This window comes from Trachypithecus francoisi, unplaced genomic scaffold (assembly GCF_009764315.1).
Source record: "Trachypithecus francoisi isolate TF-2019V2 unplaced genomic scaffold, Tfra_2.0 Lachesis_group13, whole genome shotgun sequence".
NCBI classification, from domain to species: Eukaryota; Metazoa; Chordata; class Mammalia; order Primates; family Cercopithecidae; genus Trachypithecus; species Trachypithecus francoisi.
In genome coordinates this window covers 8,769,338-8,782,258 of record NW_022681458.1, presented here as the reverse complement: position 1 = coordinate 8,782,258, position 12,921 = coordinate 8,769,338, and the positions used below count along the sequence as shown (strand labels likewise).

Genomic DNA, 12,921 nt, shown 5'->3' with positions numbered 1-12,921 from the left:
TAGGCAAACGCTGCCATGCCCAACTAAATTTTATATTTTTAGTAGAGATAGGGTTTCGCCATGTTGCCCAGGCTGGTCTTGAACTCCAAGGCTCTAGTCATCCTTCTGCCTTGGCCTCCCAAAGCATTGGGATTACAGGCATGAGCCACCCTAGACCAGCCGACAACTTTACTATTCAGTGTGGCAAGACATGGTTGATGGAAATGTATTAAGGTGATTCACCTTTTCATCCTGACATTGTGTTTCTTTATATCCATTGACCATTATCTATGATTCTCACCTGTAAGGCTTTAAAGCTTGGTTTAATTTATTAGAATGTAACTTTGTCTGAACAAAGCCTCATTTCTGCCAGGATACCCTTCTGAATATAGAACCTGAAAAGGTCATGTTCAGTCTGATAGAAAATCATGATTGGGCCCACTTCTATAGCTTGCCTTCTCTCTTTAGATGTAATGTGATATAACATTTTGAACAGTCGACTTGCTGTTGTTGGGATGGAATTTGAGATAACAGTCATTTGAAGATGGAGCCATCAGTGATCATCACAGAAAGTTGTTTGCCCAGGATTTAGGCTGCCTTGGAAACACAGTCCTCTCACTGCAATGTCTTGATTGCTAGCATTTGAGACCAAACTAGTGTCAAATATCTAAGTAGAGGATACTTATTCATGGTAATTCCACGCTTTGATGTTTTTCCTCAATTACCTTGTTCTGCAGAGCATGTTGGTGACGTATGTTATGGAACAAACAGATCAACAACCTGTGTGGTTTTTTTTCTCTCTACAATTATAAAAAATGTTGTTCTAAAAGCATCTGACGATTTTGGAATCCTGAATTATGGGTTTAAAAGAAAAGATGAACCTTGCTGATGTCCTCTTTCACTGATAGGGCAATTTACAATAGGAAAGTTTGTGTTTGCTTTTACTTTTTGGAAAACAATGAGGATTCTGCATTCAGAGGGCACTTCAGTAGGTAGATTTCAGCATAGATGGAAAAGCAAACAGTTGATCATTCTTAAACCCCAGTAGGTCAGATCATGTCAATGTTTCCAGAGTACGCCCAGAATGGTAAAAGTTGGCTTTAAGTTGAGTTTTTGCTAAAAGGCAGCCAGTCCTGAAAAGGATTGATTTATTTATTTTGGCCTTGGCAACATCTAAATGATGATAAGTGCAAGTTTCTCTTAGCTCTCTGGAGAGGCTCCCACGTAAATTGGTTGTGACCTCTAGAATCCAGAATCCCTAACATAGTTGGATAAGAATATTTTGTGGGGAAATCTAATTAACAAGTAAAGATTCAAAATTTTAAATGTTTAGAAGTGTGTAATTTGCTACTTTTGTTCATGAGTGTTTTTAATACTTCTGGTAGAGAGCCTAACTGCCTCTTTCCTCGGGAGATGTGGTTTCAGTTTCTTGGGTGAATGTGCATTTTATAAGTTTTTTAAGAAAGGAAATTAAACATTAAAAGACTTTAAGTACTTTACTCTTTACATAATGTCACTAAGAAAAAGCCAGGAAAATCAGGGTTGGGTTTTAAAATTTATTTATTTAATAAATATAATCTATTTTCCACCATTTTGTTTGTTATGGCTGGTACCAAAGTACTTTTAAAAGTTAACATTTATTATGATTTTGTTTTATTTCAGCAGATGTGCATAATAAATTAGCCTATCTCTATTCTTCATTTTGGGCTGGGGCAGCATTTAACATCCAGGTTTTTGGCATTCTGACACACAGGCTATTTAGTTTAATTCAGCATAGTTTGATGTTCTCCACTTGTATGATATTTATGATAGTATGTGAATAATGTTAAGTAGATAAAATGTGGTCTGCTGAGGCTGAATGCTCAGTATGAGTATAATACAAGTATGTGACAGGTCCACTGGGGGCCTGGGGTTCTTCTGTAAAGTGAGTAGTTTGGGGTAACTGGTATCCAAGCATCCTTCTAGATTGAATTTTAAAATCCCACTAATTGATATGCATCTAGTTGATGCCTCCTCTTCTCTCTTTGTCTTTTTAATGTAGGAAGAGAGGATGGTGATGCACCGGTTACAAGAGATGAGACCACCTGCATTTCACAAGACACAAGAGCTTTACCGGAGAAATCCCTGCAAAGATCAGCAAAGGTCATTGCCTACAGATTTTCTCCACATGTCCAAATGGCTTTCACCTGAGCTACTTGTTGAAGATCTTGTGTGATTCAGTCAGGACTGTATTTGTTCATTTAATCAGAAAAGTTAGAGCAGAGAATCATAAAAAGTGAATTAAAAAAAATAACTTTAAACATATAAATATGAATCCATCTGCCTGCCTTTGGATAAGGGGTCAAGGCCTTTTCTTTGAGTGTGGGTGTGTTGATTGGAGTTCTATGTTATCTTTCTTGCTTAAACCACACTTGTAACGCAGCATTTATCACTTCCAGTTTTGGTGGAGTGAGAATTAGACACTGGAGAAGAAGTATGAATATAGACTGTCTTCAGATTTGTACAGTTTTTGCTCCAGTTTTTTTTTTTATTGTTACCATGCCCATACCTAATTTAAAAATAATTTTTAATGTCTTTTTTAGTTTTTCCAAAGTATTCAATTTAGTTTTGAAACAATTGTTTTTATATTTCTATTTCACCATTTTGCACAATTCACTTGTATTCTTTAATTATATAAGCTAGTGTCATTTTCAGATGTGGGATGAAACACAGCTGACTTCTTTTTTTTGTTTGAGACGGAGTTTCACTGTTTTTGCCCAGGCTGGAGTGCAGTGGTGAGATCTTGGCTCACTGCAACCTCTGCCTCCCTGGTTCAAGCGATTCTTCTGCCTCCCGAGTAGCTGTGATTACAGGCGTGCACCACCGGGCCTGGCTAATTTTTTGTATTTTTAGTAGAAACGGGGTTTCGCCAGGCTGGTCTCGAACTCCTGACCTCATGATCTGCCCGCCTTGGCCTCCCAAAGTACTGCGATTACAGGTGTGAGCCCACACACTTGAGCAAACACAGCTGACTTCTAACTGTGCAGATAGCTCCTAGTGGTAGACATGGTGAAGGGCAAGTGTAAAGTGGCATAATGGCATGAGACTGTGTTGCAGAAGCATCCATCAGTGTGTTTCATCTGGGAGGGCAGTGTGCTTGCTCTACCCAGCAAGTTGCTTAGCAGAGTATTGCTCTTGCACACTGACATGAGGAATTTCTAAATCATACTCTGGATATTTGAATACTAACTCTGCTCCAGGCAACATGTTAGGTGTGGGAGATGAGAATGAATGGAAAGCCTGGGGATGGATCTGGCTCACAGACCTATTTTGTTTGACCTTGCAGTAATTAAAAATTTTGACTTCATGGTTTTCAGCAAAAAAAAAAAAAAAAAAAAAAGAGTCATTGGTGGGCGGGGGTGGGGGTGTTCATATTAAAAATTAGACTTTTGGCTTCTCTTGTCAAAACAAAACATTTGGTAACACTGGGCCAAATTCCTAAATGACTGCAGTCAGAGCTGAGTAGAGGCAGCCCTGGAACCTGTGTTCTGTGATTTGCTACTGCCCTCCAAACATGTTTTCCCTCTCCCTTCTCCCTTGTCCCTATCTCCCTTTCTTTTGGATAATGTTTTTAGTGGATTCAACCAAAAATCACAAGGCAAAACAGCACTTGCCTGTGAAACTTATGCTATGGTAGAGTCATTTCCATGACAATTAACATCATATGAATTGCAGCTAATGTAGTAATGTCAACCTACTTTATACACTTCTGTGCTGTCAAACATTAAAACAAGAAACAAGAATTTCCAGTTCAGACAAGATGGCATAGATCTGTTTTTTCTTGCTCCTCCCACTGAGGATAACTGTAAACCCTGGAAAAAACAAGAGGCAACCAAAGGAGAATTCTGAAAGGTGAAAAGAGGAAGGCAAACTAGTTTCGCCAGTACTAGAGAAACATCATTAACAGCAGGGACCTCGCAATCCCCCACCAACAACAGCAACAACAGAAGGTGGCCCAAGCCCAGTGTTTCTGAATGCCAACCTGGCAATAGAGGGTGGTCCAGCTAGACTCATTCTCACCCAGATCTAAGAGAAATCCCTCCAGCAACACCAGGCAATCCATAGCACCTGTAAAGAGCCCTAATGACAATAAGTGGTTAAGAGAAGGGCTTTCCTTCCTCCCTGGACCTGCAGCTTCTCTTTCCCACCAAGAGACATCAGGTATCTGAGTGGCTCCAACAAGAAGGATTCTAGAAGTGGCCCAGCCCAGGAAGCCTCTTTGTTTCTGTGGGGCTGAGACTGTCTTCTGCCCAGAGGCACTGAACATCCAGAGATGCTGGACATCTACCCAGAAAACACCAGGAAAGGTGATCTGGCCACAGCATGCAGTCAGGTATGGGAAGCCCCCATGTTCTCACAGGCAAGAGAACTTCCCTCCTTCACCCAGCTGGGTGGCTAATACCAGATCTCCTTTGCTAATACCACACAGCTGGGTGGCATTAGCAAAGGAGATCTGGTCGTAATGTGTGTGTGGTCCACAAAAGCTCTTTATCCTTGTGGACCAGAGACTTCCCTCTTCCACTCAGAAACACTGGGCAGTCAGGTAGCACCAGTAAAGGAGATCTTGCCACAACAAGAAACCCAAAATGGGAAGGCTCTTTGTCCTTGCAGGCTAGAGATCCCCATTCCACACTTAGACCAGGTGGCCTGGCTTGGGGAATTTCTTTCCACCCATGTAGGCAGTACCAGTAGAGACCAGCGGGAGCCCCAGTGATACCATATAAACCAAACATACCAAGATAGCACCGCAAAGGCTGTTTTCCAAGGAAATTGTCATTGAAACTACAGCCCACAAAAGTAGGTCAGGACCTGCATGCTAAACCTCAACAGGGTGTGTGACTGCCTTCTAAAATAAAAGATTTAAATGAGACCCAGAGTGTCTTAACATGATAACCGAAAGGTCCAGGATACAATTGGAAACCACCCGTCATACCAAGAACAGGAAGATCACAACGTGAATGAGAAGAAATCATTTGATGCCCGCACTGAGCTCTTGCAGTTACCCAACAATGATTTCAAAATAGCCATCATGAAAGTGCTTCAATAAGCAATTAAAAACTTTCTTCAAACCTTTGAGAAAATAGAAAATCTCAGCAAAGATTTAGAAATTATAAAAAGGCCGGGCGCGGTGGCTCACGCCTGTAATCCCAGCACTTTGGAAGGACAAGGTGGGCAGATCACCTGAGGTCAGGAGTTCAAGACCAGCCTGGCCAACATGGCAAAACTCTGTTTCTACTAAAAACATACAAAAATTAGCTGGGTGCAGTGGCACGTGCCTGTAATCCCAGCTACTGGGGAGGCTGAGACAGGAGAATCACTTGAACCCAGGAGACGAAGGTTGCAGTGAGCCGAGATCATGCCACTATATTCTAGCCTGGGTAACAGAGCAAGATTCTGTCTCCAAAAAAAAAAAAAAAAAAAAAATTATAAAAAGGACCAAATGGGAATTATAGTCCTGCAAAGTACAATAACAGAAGTAAAGACACTATTGGATAGGCTCAGTAGTAGAGATGACACAACAGAGAATCATTGAACTTGAGGACAGATCAATAGAATTTACCCAATCTGAACAAAGAAAGTATAGACTGAAAAAAATTGAACAGAGCCTCAGGGAGTTGTGGGACAACAAAAAGATTGAACATTGAGAAAACTGGAGTCCTGGGAGAGGATCAAGAGAGTGAAGATGAAAGGAGAGATTGTGCAGAATGGGGACAGGTGGAAATATATCTTCAGAGAATTTAAGGTTCTAGCAAAAGTTGTATAACAATGTATAATGCTATCCATCTGTACAATTGTAATTTCTTTGCTGATCAACTCTATACCTTGCGTTTAAGGTTAGAGAATACTGGTGGCTGAAATGTTCCAGGACTGAAGGTTTTTAGGGTGATGAGTTGGTGGAAGGATCAGAAGAGAAGGCATTTGACAGCTTGAGTAAGAGGATTTGAGGTGATAGAATATGGTGGCTCAAGGCTGGATGCAGTGACTCATGCCTATAATCCTAGCATTTTCAGAGGCCGAGACGGGCAGATCTCTTGAGGTCAGGAGTTTGACACCAGCCTGGACAACATAGTGAAACCCTGTCTCAATAAACAAATTATCCAGGAGTGGTGACTGGTGACACGTCTGTGGTCCCAGAAACTCAGGAGACTGAGGCAGGATTGCTTGAACCTGGGAGGCGGAGGTTGCAGTGAGCCAAGATCACACCACTGCACTTCAGTCTGGGTGACAGAGCAAGGCTGACTCCAAAGGAAAAAAAAAAAGTGTACATGTGGTATTGGTATTGTGCTTGCACGTACACACACACATGCATACACACACACACACACACACACGGTGGCTCTGGGAAGGGAGGAAAGGATTCGAGGCTTAGACGTAGCTAACAGACTTGGAGAACAGGCAAGGGTTAAAGGTGCTAGAAGTCTTGATGTGGTGAAAAAGCCTGTGGAGTGCAGCACTGGAGAACAAGTGAGCTGTGTGATGGATTCGTCAGAGAGCGGGTTTTGGAATTGGACTAGTTCCAGATGATGCTGAGGTGTGGCCATGAGGACGAGTTGCTGAAGTCAAATAGAAGTGAAGGTTGCTGAAGAGATAGCGGAACGGTGAGGACAGGATGTTGACTAAGTTACTCACCTGGGTAGACGTGGGAGGGTCAGACTGTAAGCCAGATTTCACAGAGTAACCAGGAGGCCAGGAGATGATAATATAACAAGAAGGGGACCACTTGAACCAGAAGAGGGTGCACATACATGCATGAGGCTGGAAGAGTAAAGGTCTGGGCGTGGCGGTGCAGCATGGGAAAACACGGACACCAATTTCAGGGGCTGTATGTGGGAAAAGGAGCATCCTCTTCCCAAATGGGCTGGGGAAGACAGTCCTTAGGACAGATAGTTACATGCAAGGGGGAGGGGGGCGTCCCACAGCCTTCTTGAAAGAGGGTGCAGCAGTTTGTTTAAAATAGATGTTTTTCAGGGAAGAAGGAAGAGTTAAGAGGGAAAAAGTAGAGCATGTTTTGGGGGTGAGCTTGCATGGGAAGACGGGTGCCCTAAGGTGTTTTCCTGTGGGGTAGTAGCTGGGAGTGACTGGGGGAGAGGTGTGGCGCACTCAGCTGGTTTGGAGGTTTCCTGCACATGGGCTGAGATTCCACGTGGAGTCAGGGACATAGAGAAGGCAGCAGCCACCTCAACTGCAGGCTGAATCTTTGTTCAGGGGTCTGGTGGGATGTCAGCAAGCAGCTCTGAGGAAGGGATGAACCTGCAGACTGGCTGCAGTGGGTAAAGGAAGCACTGCAGGAGGAGTGCGTTCTGGGGCTGGGGAGTGGGTGAGGGAGAAGACTCATTTTCTCGGAGAATACTTCTCTCTCAATGGAAATCGCATGTGTATATGGTGGAGTGGTGACCTCAATCTTCATCGAGTCAAATTAGAGCTTGGGTTTAATCTTGGAAAGAAGGAAGATCAAATATTTCTCCTTTCAGCTGTTGAAGACATAATTAAGAGAAGTAATTTATATCTAATAACCCTTTTTCTTTTACAAAAAGCACCTACCGTGTTGTTTCTGTGAGATACTGGTATTGTTCATGGGAGAAAAGTATAATGTGGAACAAATACCTGGAGCTATGCTTCCCTGCTGGAGTCCCACATGTCTTTATAAGACACAGGTCATGGTAATAAAGCTCTTTGATTTAATTCATCCATGTATTGCATAATTTTTCTTGGATATATATGCTTACTAGATACTTGTTGCTACTTAAATATAGATTACTGAGTCACAGATCATCACTGAGAGGCACTTATTTTGACCTAGAAAAACTGCTGGTTCCTGCTAGTTGATCAAATTATAACCTGCTGACCTCTCCCAAGTGTAATTCAGTACTGCAGATAAACAACATTGACTATATCTTTGGTGTTTTTAGGTGGTTTACATCTTGGAGAAAAAACATTCTCGAGCAGCAACCGGCTTCCTCAAACTCTTGGCTGATAAGAACAGCGAACTGTTTAAGAAATACGCCCTGTTTTCTCCCTCAGACCACCGAGTGCCTAGAATTTATGTGCCTCTCAAGGACTGTCCCCAGGACTTTGTGACACGGCCTAAAGATTATGCCAACACACTCTTCATCTGCCGCATTGTGGACTGGAAGGAGGACTGCAGTTTTGCCCTGGGGTAGGTGATCTCTGGTAGGAAAAACTACAGGTCACAGGCAGAACTCAGTTTAGGTGGTCTTTAGGTAAACTTTTTGTGTATTTTAATTATTATTTCTTTTTTTTTTTTTTTTTTTTTTTTGGTTGAGACGGAGTCTCGCTGTGTTGCCCATGCTGGAGTGCAGTGGCCGGATCTCAGCTCACTGCAAGCTCCGCCTCCCAGGTTTACGCCATTCTCCTGCCTCAGCCTCCCGAGTAGCTGGGACTACAGGCACCCGCCACCTCGCCCGGCTAGTTTTTTGTATTTTTTTTAGTAGAGACGGGGTTTCACTGTGTTAGCCAGGATGGTCTCGATCTCCTGACCTTGTGATCCGCCCGTCTCGGCCTCCCAAAGTGCTGGGATTACAGGCTTGAGCCACCGAGCCCGGCCTTAATTATTATTTCTTTATTGAAGCATAGTTTCTGGTGTATTTTGGTCCTGATTCTTCAGAAGTCACCCTTAGCTGCCACCTCAACTGGTTGCCTGTATGTTCCTTGAATTACCAGGCAGTCACATTCTTGTTTGTGTTTTTTGGTGTAAAACATGAGCATATTCTGAGCCTTTACTTGTTTAGTTAATGTCATGTGTCCTATTTGTACTTGTGTACCACAGATAATTCATTGCGTCAGACAACCAGTCCTCTCCTTGTAGATGCTAGTGTTAAACCATGCAAAGTCTAGGCATATTCAGGAGACCCCAGGTTCCTTTGCTTTAAAATATGAACATGAAGGTATATTTGAATGTCATTCTTTTTTGGTATTGAATTCGCCTATGGCATTAAAAACTACCCTATTGTAAGAAGGAAAGGTGTACCATGTTTTTGTGGAAGCTGTCAGAAATCAATCTAACTTAAATATACATGACATAGTCCCAGAGCATCATGGATGGCCACTTCATTTTGATCTGAAGAAACTGCTGGACCTAATTGCTTCACTAAATGCTATGCCTGTTTTCTTCTTAGAACTGGTATTCATGTTGAAAGAAAAGCATTAAGTTTTAGCTATGTCATTAAGTGTTTATTATAGATGATGTCTGGTTTATGCTTCACAGGAAATGACTATAAAGGTATACAATCTAGAAAAGAGCCTGTTGATTTACTTTTATTCTAGTTTAATGTCTTGCTTGTTGGTCATCTCACTTGTACAGGATGTACCCTCCTGGGAATGTCCTATGGTTGGGAGAGTCAGCACTGAATGGATGGCTACAATGTGCTGCTTGTATCAGGTTTATTCTATGCTTTGCTTCTTATGCCTAGCAAAATAAGCCAAATCAAATATGTGTGTTATATATAAGAGTGTTTCATATATAAGAAACACTACCCTGTGCCACTTTTTCAGTTATATGAAGATTGGTGTGATTTAAATGATCTCATAGCTACTTAGGAACAGTTGTACTTTCTTTTTTTCCTCTCAAGTGGTGTGATTGCAATGTCATCATTTTAAAGCCTAACTCATTATCCAAAAGTGATGTCAACCCCTTGAGCCCTAAATAGTGCTTCTTACAAGCTTGCCAGTTTCTCACCATCAAATCAAAAGGCCCAGTAACGGTTGTGCCACCTGGTCCTGTTGATTGTGCAGCCACACTCTGTTTGGCAGTAAAAGAGGAAGACTTTCACATCAAACCAGGAAATCCAGCCTTGTTTTTTATCTGCCTTTCTGTCGTATCCCATTGTGTGTACTTGATTGGACTGCTTCCTTAGTTTTCAAGTTGTAAGGGTGTAGTCAGGAAATCTTCATAGTATGAGTTTCTCTTATTACTTTCATGGTCTTCTAGGTCTTTTTTAATTTTTATTTTTTTATAGCTGAGCCATTACTTCATCAGGAACCCTTTTCTTGAAGGTAAAATACAACAAAAAGGGAGTCAAGGCTTTGAAGCCTCAAGCACATTTGCTGGATCTAAAGAAATAATATTTAAAGATGATAGTCATATATTAATTATATAATTTTCAAAATAAATGAAGATAATCATATTTAGATGGAAACATCATGTTTTTTCTCTACCTTCTTAATATAAGGATATAAAAATTATCATTTATGAAAATATGCCTTTTAAAATCTTTGTGAAAAAGAGAAAATTTATTTTAAGAAGTAAAATATGGTAGGTTTTCCTGATGAATATCTCAGATGACGTCTGTTGTACGAGGGGTGAGGGCTGCAGCTGTTGAGTATGTTGGTGGTCGCCTTGCCATTTTGTTCTGGTTATCCGTTACTGATCTTTAAGAACTGAGATCACTGTTTCTTAATCAGAACATGCTGTGCTATGACTGCCTAGGTTTCCTCCTTTATCTTTGCCAGGCTTTGACCAGGAGTGTGATGGTAATACCTGCTGTGGGTACGAAAGTGTATGGTTAGCTTCCGTAAAAACTATCCCTAAAAGTCAAGTTTAGCTAAGGTGGCTTCCTTCTGAATTTCTTCTCTACTCCTATACCTCTATCCTTGAAAGTATTGGACTTGCTTTGCCTATGTAATTGCTTCTAGTTATTCAAGTTCAAAGTCATTTACCTCTTCTGTAGTTATGTTTAGTTCACCAGACAGGTTTTGATTCAACTATGTGTAAAGTACTGTGCTATATTATCTGAGAAATACAGTGGTAAACAAGCTATGGATTCATTATTTAAGGAACTTATAGTCTAATGCAAAAGGATTTTTGCATATACATATATCATAGGGATAATTTGATTCTAAGGAGTGGAATCCCACTTGAGCTAATTTAAATAAAAGTAGAGATTAATATAAGAAGCTGGTGAGCAGGAAATTGAGGAAGTCTCATGAGAAAATCAGAACTAACAAGGCAACAAAGGAACCACAGTTTCTCTTTCACCCCTGTGACTAGCCCAGCCATCACACAGTATCTTTTCTTTACCCCTTTTTGCATATGAGCTGTGTTATTCTGCTTCTCTCTGCACAGTAGTCTTCTACCTGCACAGCAGCACACATGGCCCCAAAATGGTACTGCCGGTCCTATGGCAGTTACATACTAAAGTCTAGATCACAATACAGAATTTCTATGGTGGAAAATCTTACTGGTCTAGCTTGAGGCAGGTATTTTTCCCTCATCAGTAGTTTCAAGCAGAGGTGGGGGTCCAGAGTCCCATCCATGATTCACACTCAATTAGCAGTGCTGTGGGACTCTCTGGGAATGAGCGTGGATAAAACAGATGACTTGAATGGCTTATCTCTTTGAGTTCTACCTATAGTACAAAACAGAAGTTGTAAGTTCTTCCATAGGAATAAAATAATTTGGGGGAATTTAGAGGAGGTCAGTGAAGGGGGAAATCCAGGATCATTTCTTACAGGACAGAGGCCTCTTTGCTTTTCATCTTTCGATCACTCTGACTGAGAGTAAAGAATAGATGAGGAGGGACATGCCTAGCAGCAGGAGGTCATAATACACTATTGCAGTAAGACAGATGAGATGGGAGAACCTGAAATAAAGAGTTGCAGTGGAGGAAACAAAAGAAATGAAAATATTCAGGGGAGATTAAGAAGGTAAATTTTCCCAGATGTGATGACTAATTAGAAATGGGGCATGAGGGAGAAGGATAGAATCTTGGATGAACTTTCAGGGCTCTGACTAGGGGGAGTGGGTGGATGCTGATGGCATTTAACCACAATTCACTGGGAGCCATCTCAGTTCCTTCCATGGTCTTCACTATCAGAAGTCCAACTTGCCATTTCCCAAGCTGACTGTGTATGTTCATAGTTCCAAACTTCTGCACGTTACACTTCCTTTCCTAACAGTGGCTTTCTCCTTTCTCTAGTGTTTGCTTGGTGAAATACTCAACTTTTAAACTCAACTCAGTTGTCCACTCAAAAAATGTTCCTTGACTCACAGGCCTCCCTTCTGGTGCTCCCATAGCTTCTATTAGTACTATTATTAGAGCTCTCATCTGTTTGGATTGCAATTGCTTATTTGTTTTACTTGGCCATGAGCTCCTTCAGGACAAGGACACTTAGTGAACATTTGCTGACTGGTCAGATGAGTAGATGGAAATGAATTGATGACCCCAACGTCTTGAGCCAGGTTGACTAGGAAGATGTTGCACCATGAATCAAACTAGAAAACACACAAGGAGTAATTTGGAACAGAAAATGATGAGGACTAAGGTTCTATGACTTCAAAGTCCATGCTTGACAATAGCATACAGCAAGTATAAAAACTCAGGTGGAGAATGCCAAATTGAGAAGGCACAGATATTTAACAAAAAAATTGAATAGAATGCACACATTAATGGAATATATGATGTTAGTAGCTTTGGAAGGATCCTTAGGGAGGACATGGAACTTGGCGTCCCCTTTGCTGTAAGCATTGCTTCTCTGACACCCTAGTGCTGCCTTGGGGCCACCATTTAGGGGCAGCTCAAAGAATATTACAACATTGGAGACTTCCAGTTGTTGTTAAGTTATTTGCTATCTTGTTCTTAGAATTGTCATGAGAGATCTCATTTGAACCTTGTTCACCTCTCTATACATTACATCTACCACATTTTTATGAATCTTAGTTCTGTAATGCTATCAAAACGCAAGTGAGCCCTTGCTAGCTTTTAGGGATCACTGTTTTTTGTTATACATCACAACATATTTAGTACCTTTAATATTTAGTACTAGACTCTGGTCCAGGATAATTAAAAAGCCACATTGGCTTCCTCGCTGGAATGATCTGCAATTATATAATCAGATTTACAGTTTTAAGAGCTTCCCAACCCTCTTAAATCATCTTTCCCTTTA

At 41.3% G+C, this 12,921-nt stretch overlaps 1 protein-coding gene across 4 annotated transcripts in view; it reads left to right on the top strand.

The window, feature by feature from the left end:
• The window catches only part of DIS3L2 (DIS3 like 3'-5' exoribonuclease 2), a 373,789-nt gene that overhangs the window by 173,510 nt on the left and 187,358 nt on the right, over positions 1–12,921 (top strand). For all 4 annotated transcript variants that reach the window (XM_033229839.1, XM_033229837.1, XM_033229838.1 and 1 more), the window contains exons 7-8: positions 2,021–2,121; positions 7,929–8,176. In XM_033229839.1, coding sequence (XP_033085730.1) covers positions 2,021–2,121; positions 7,929–8,176 — 349 coding nt within the window. The remainder of the gene's footprint in view (positions 1–2,020; positions 2,122–7,928; positions 8,177–12,921) is intronic.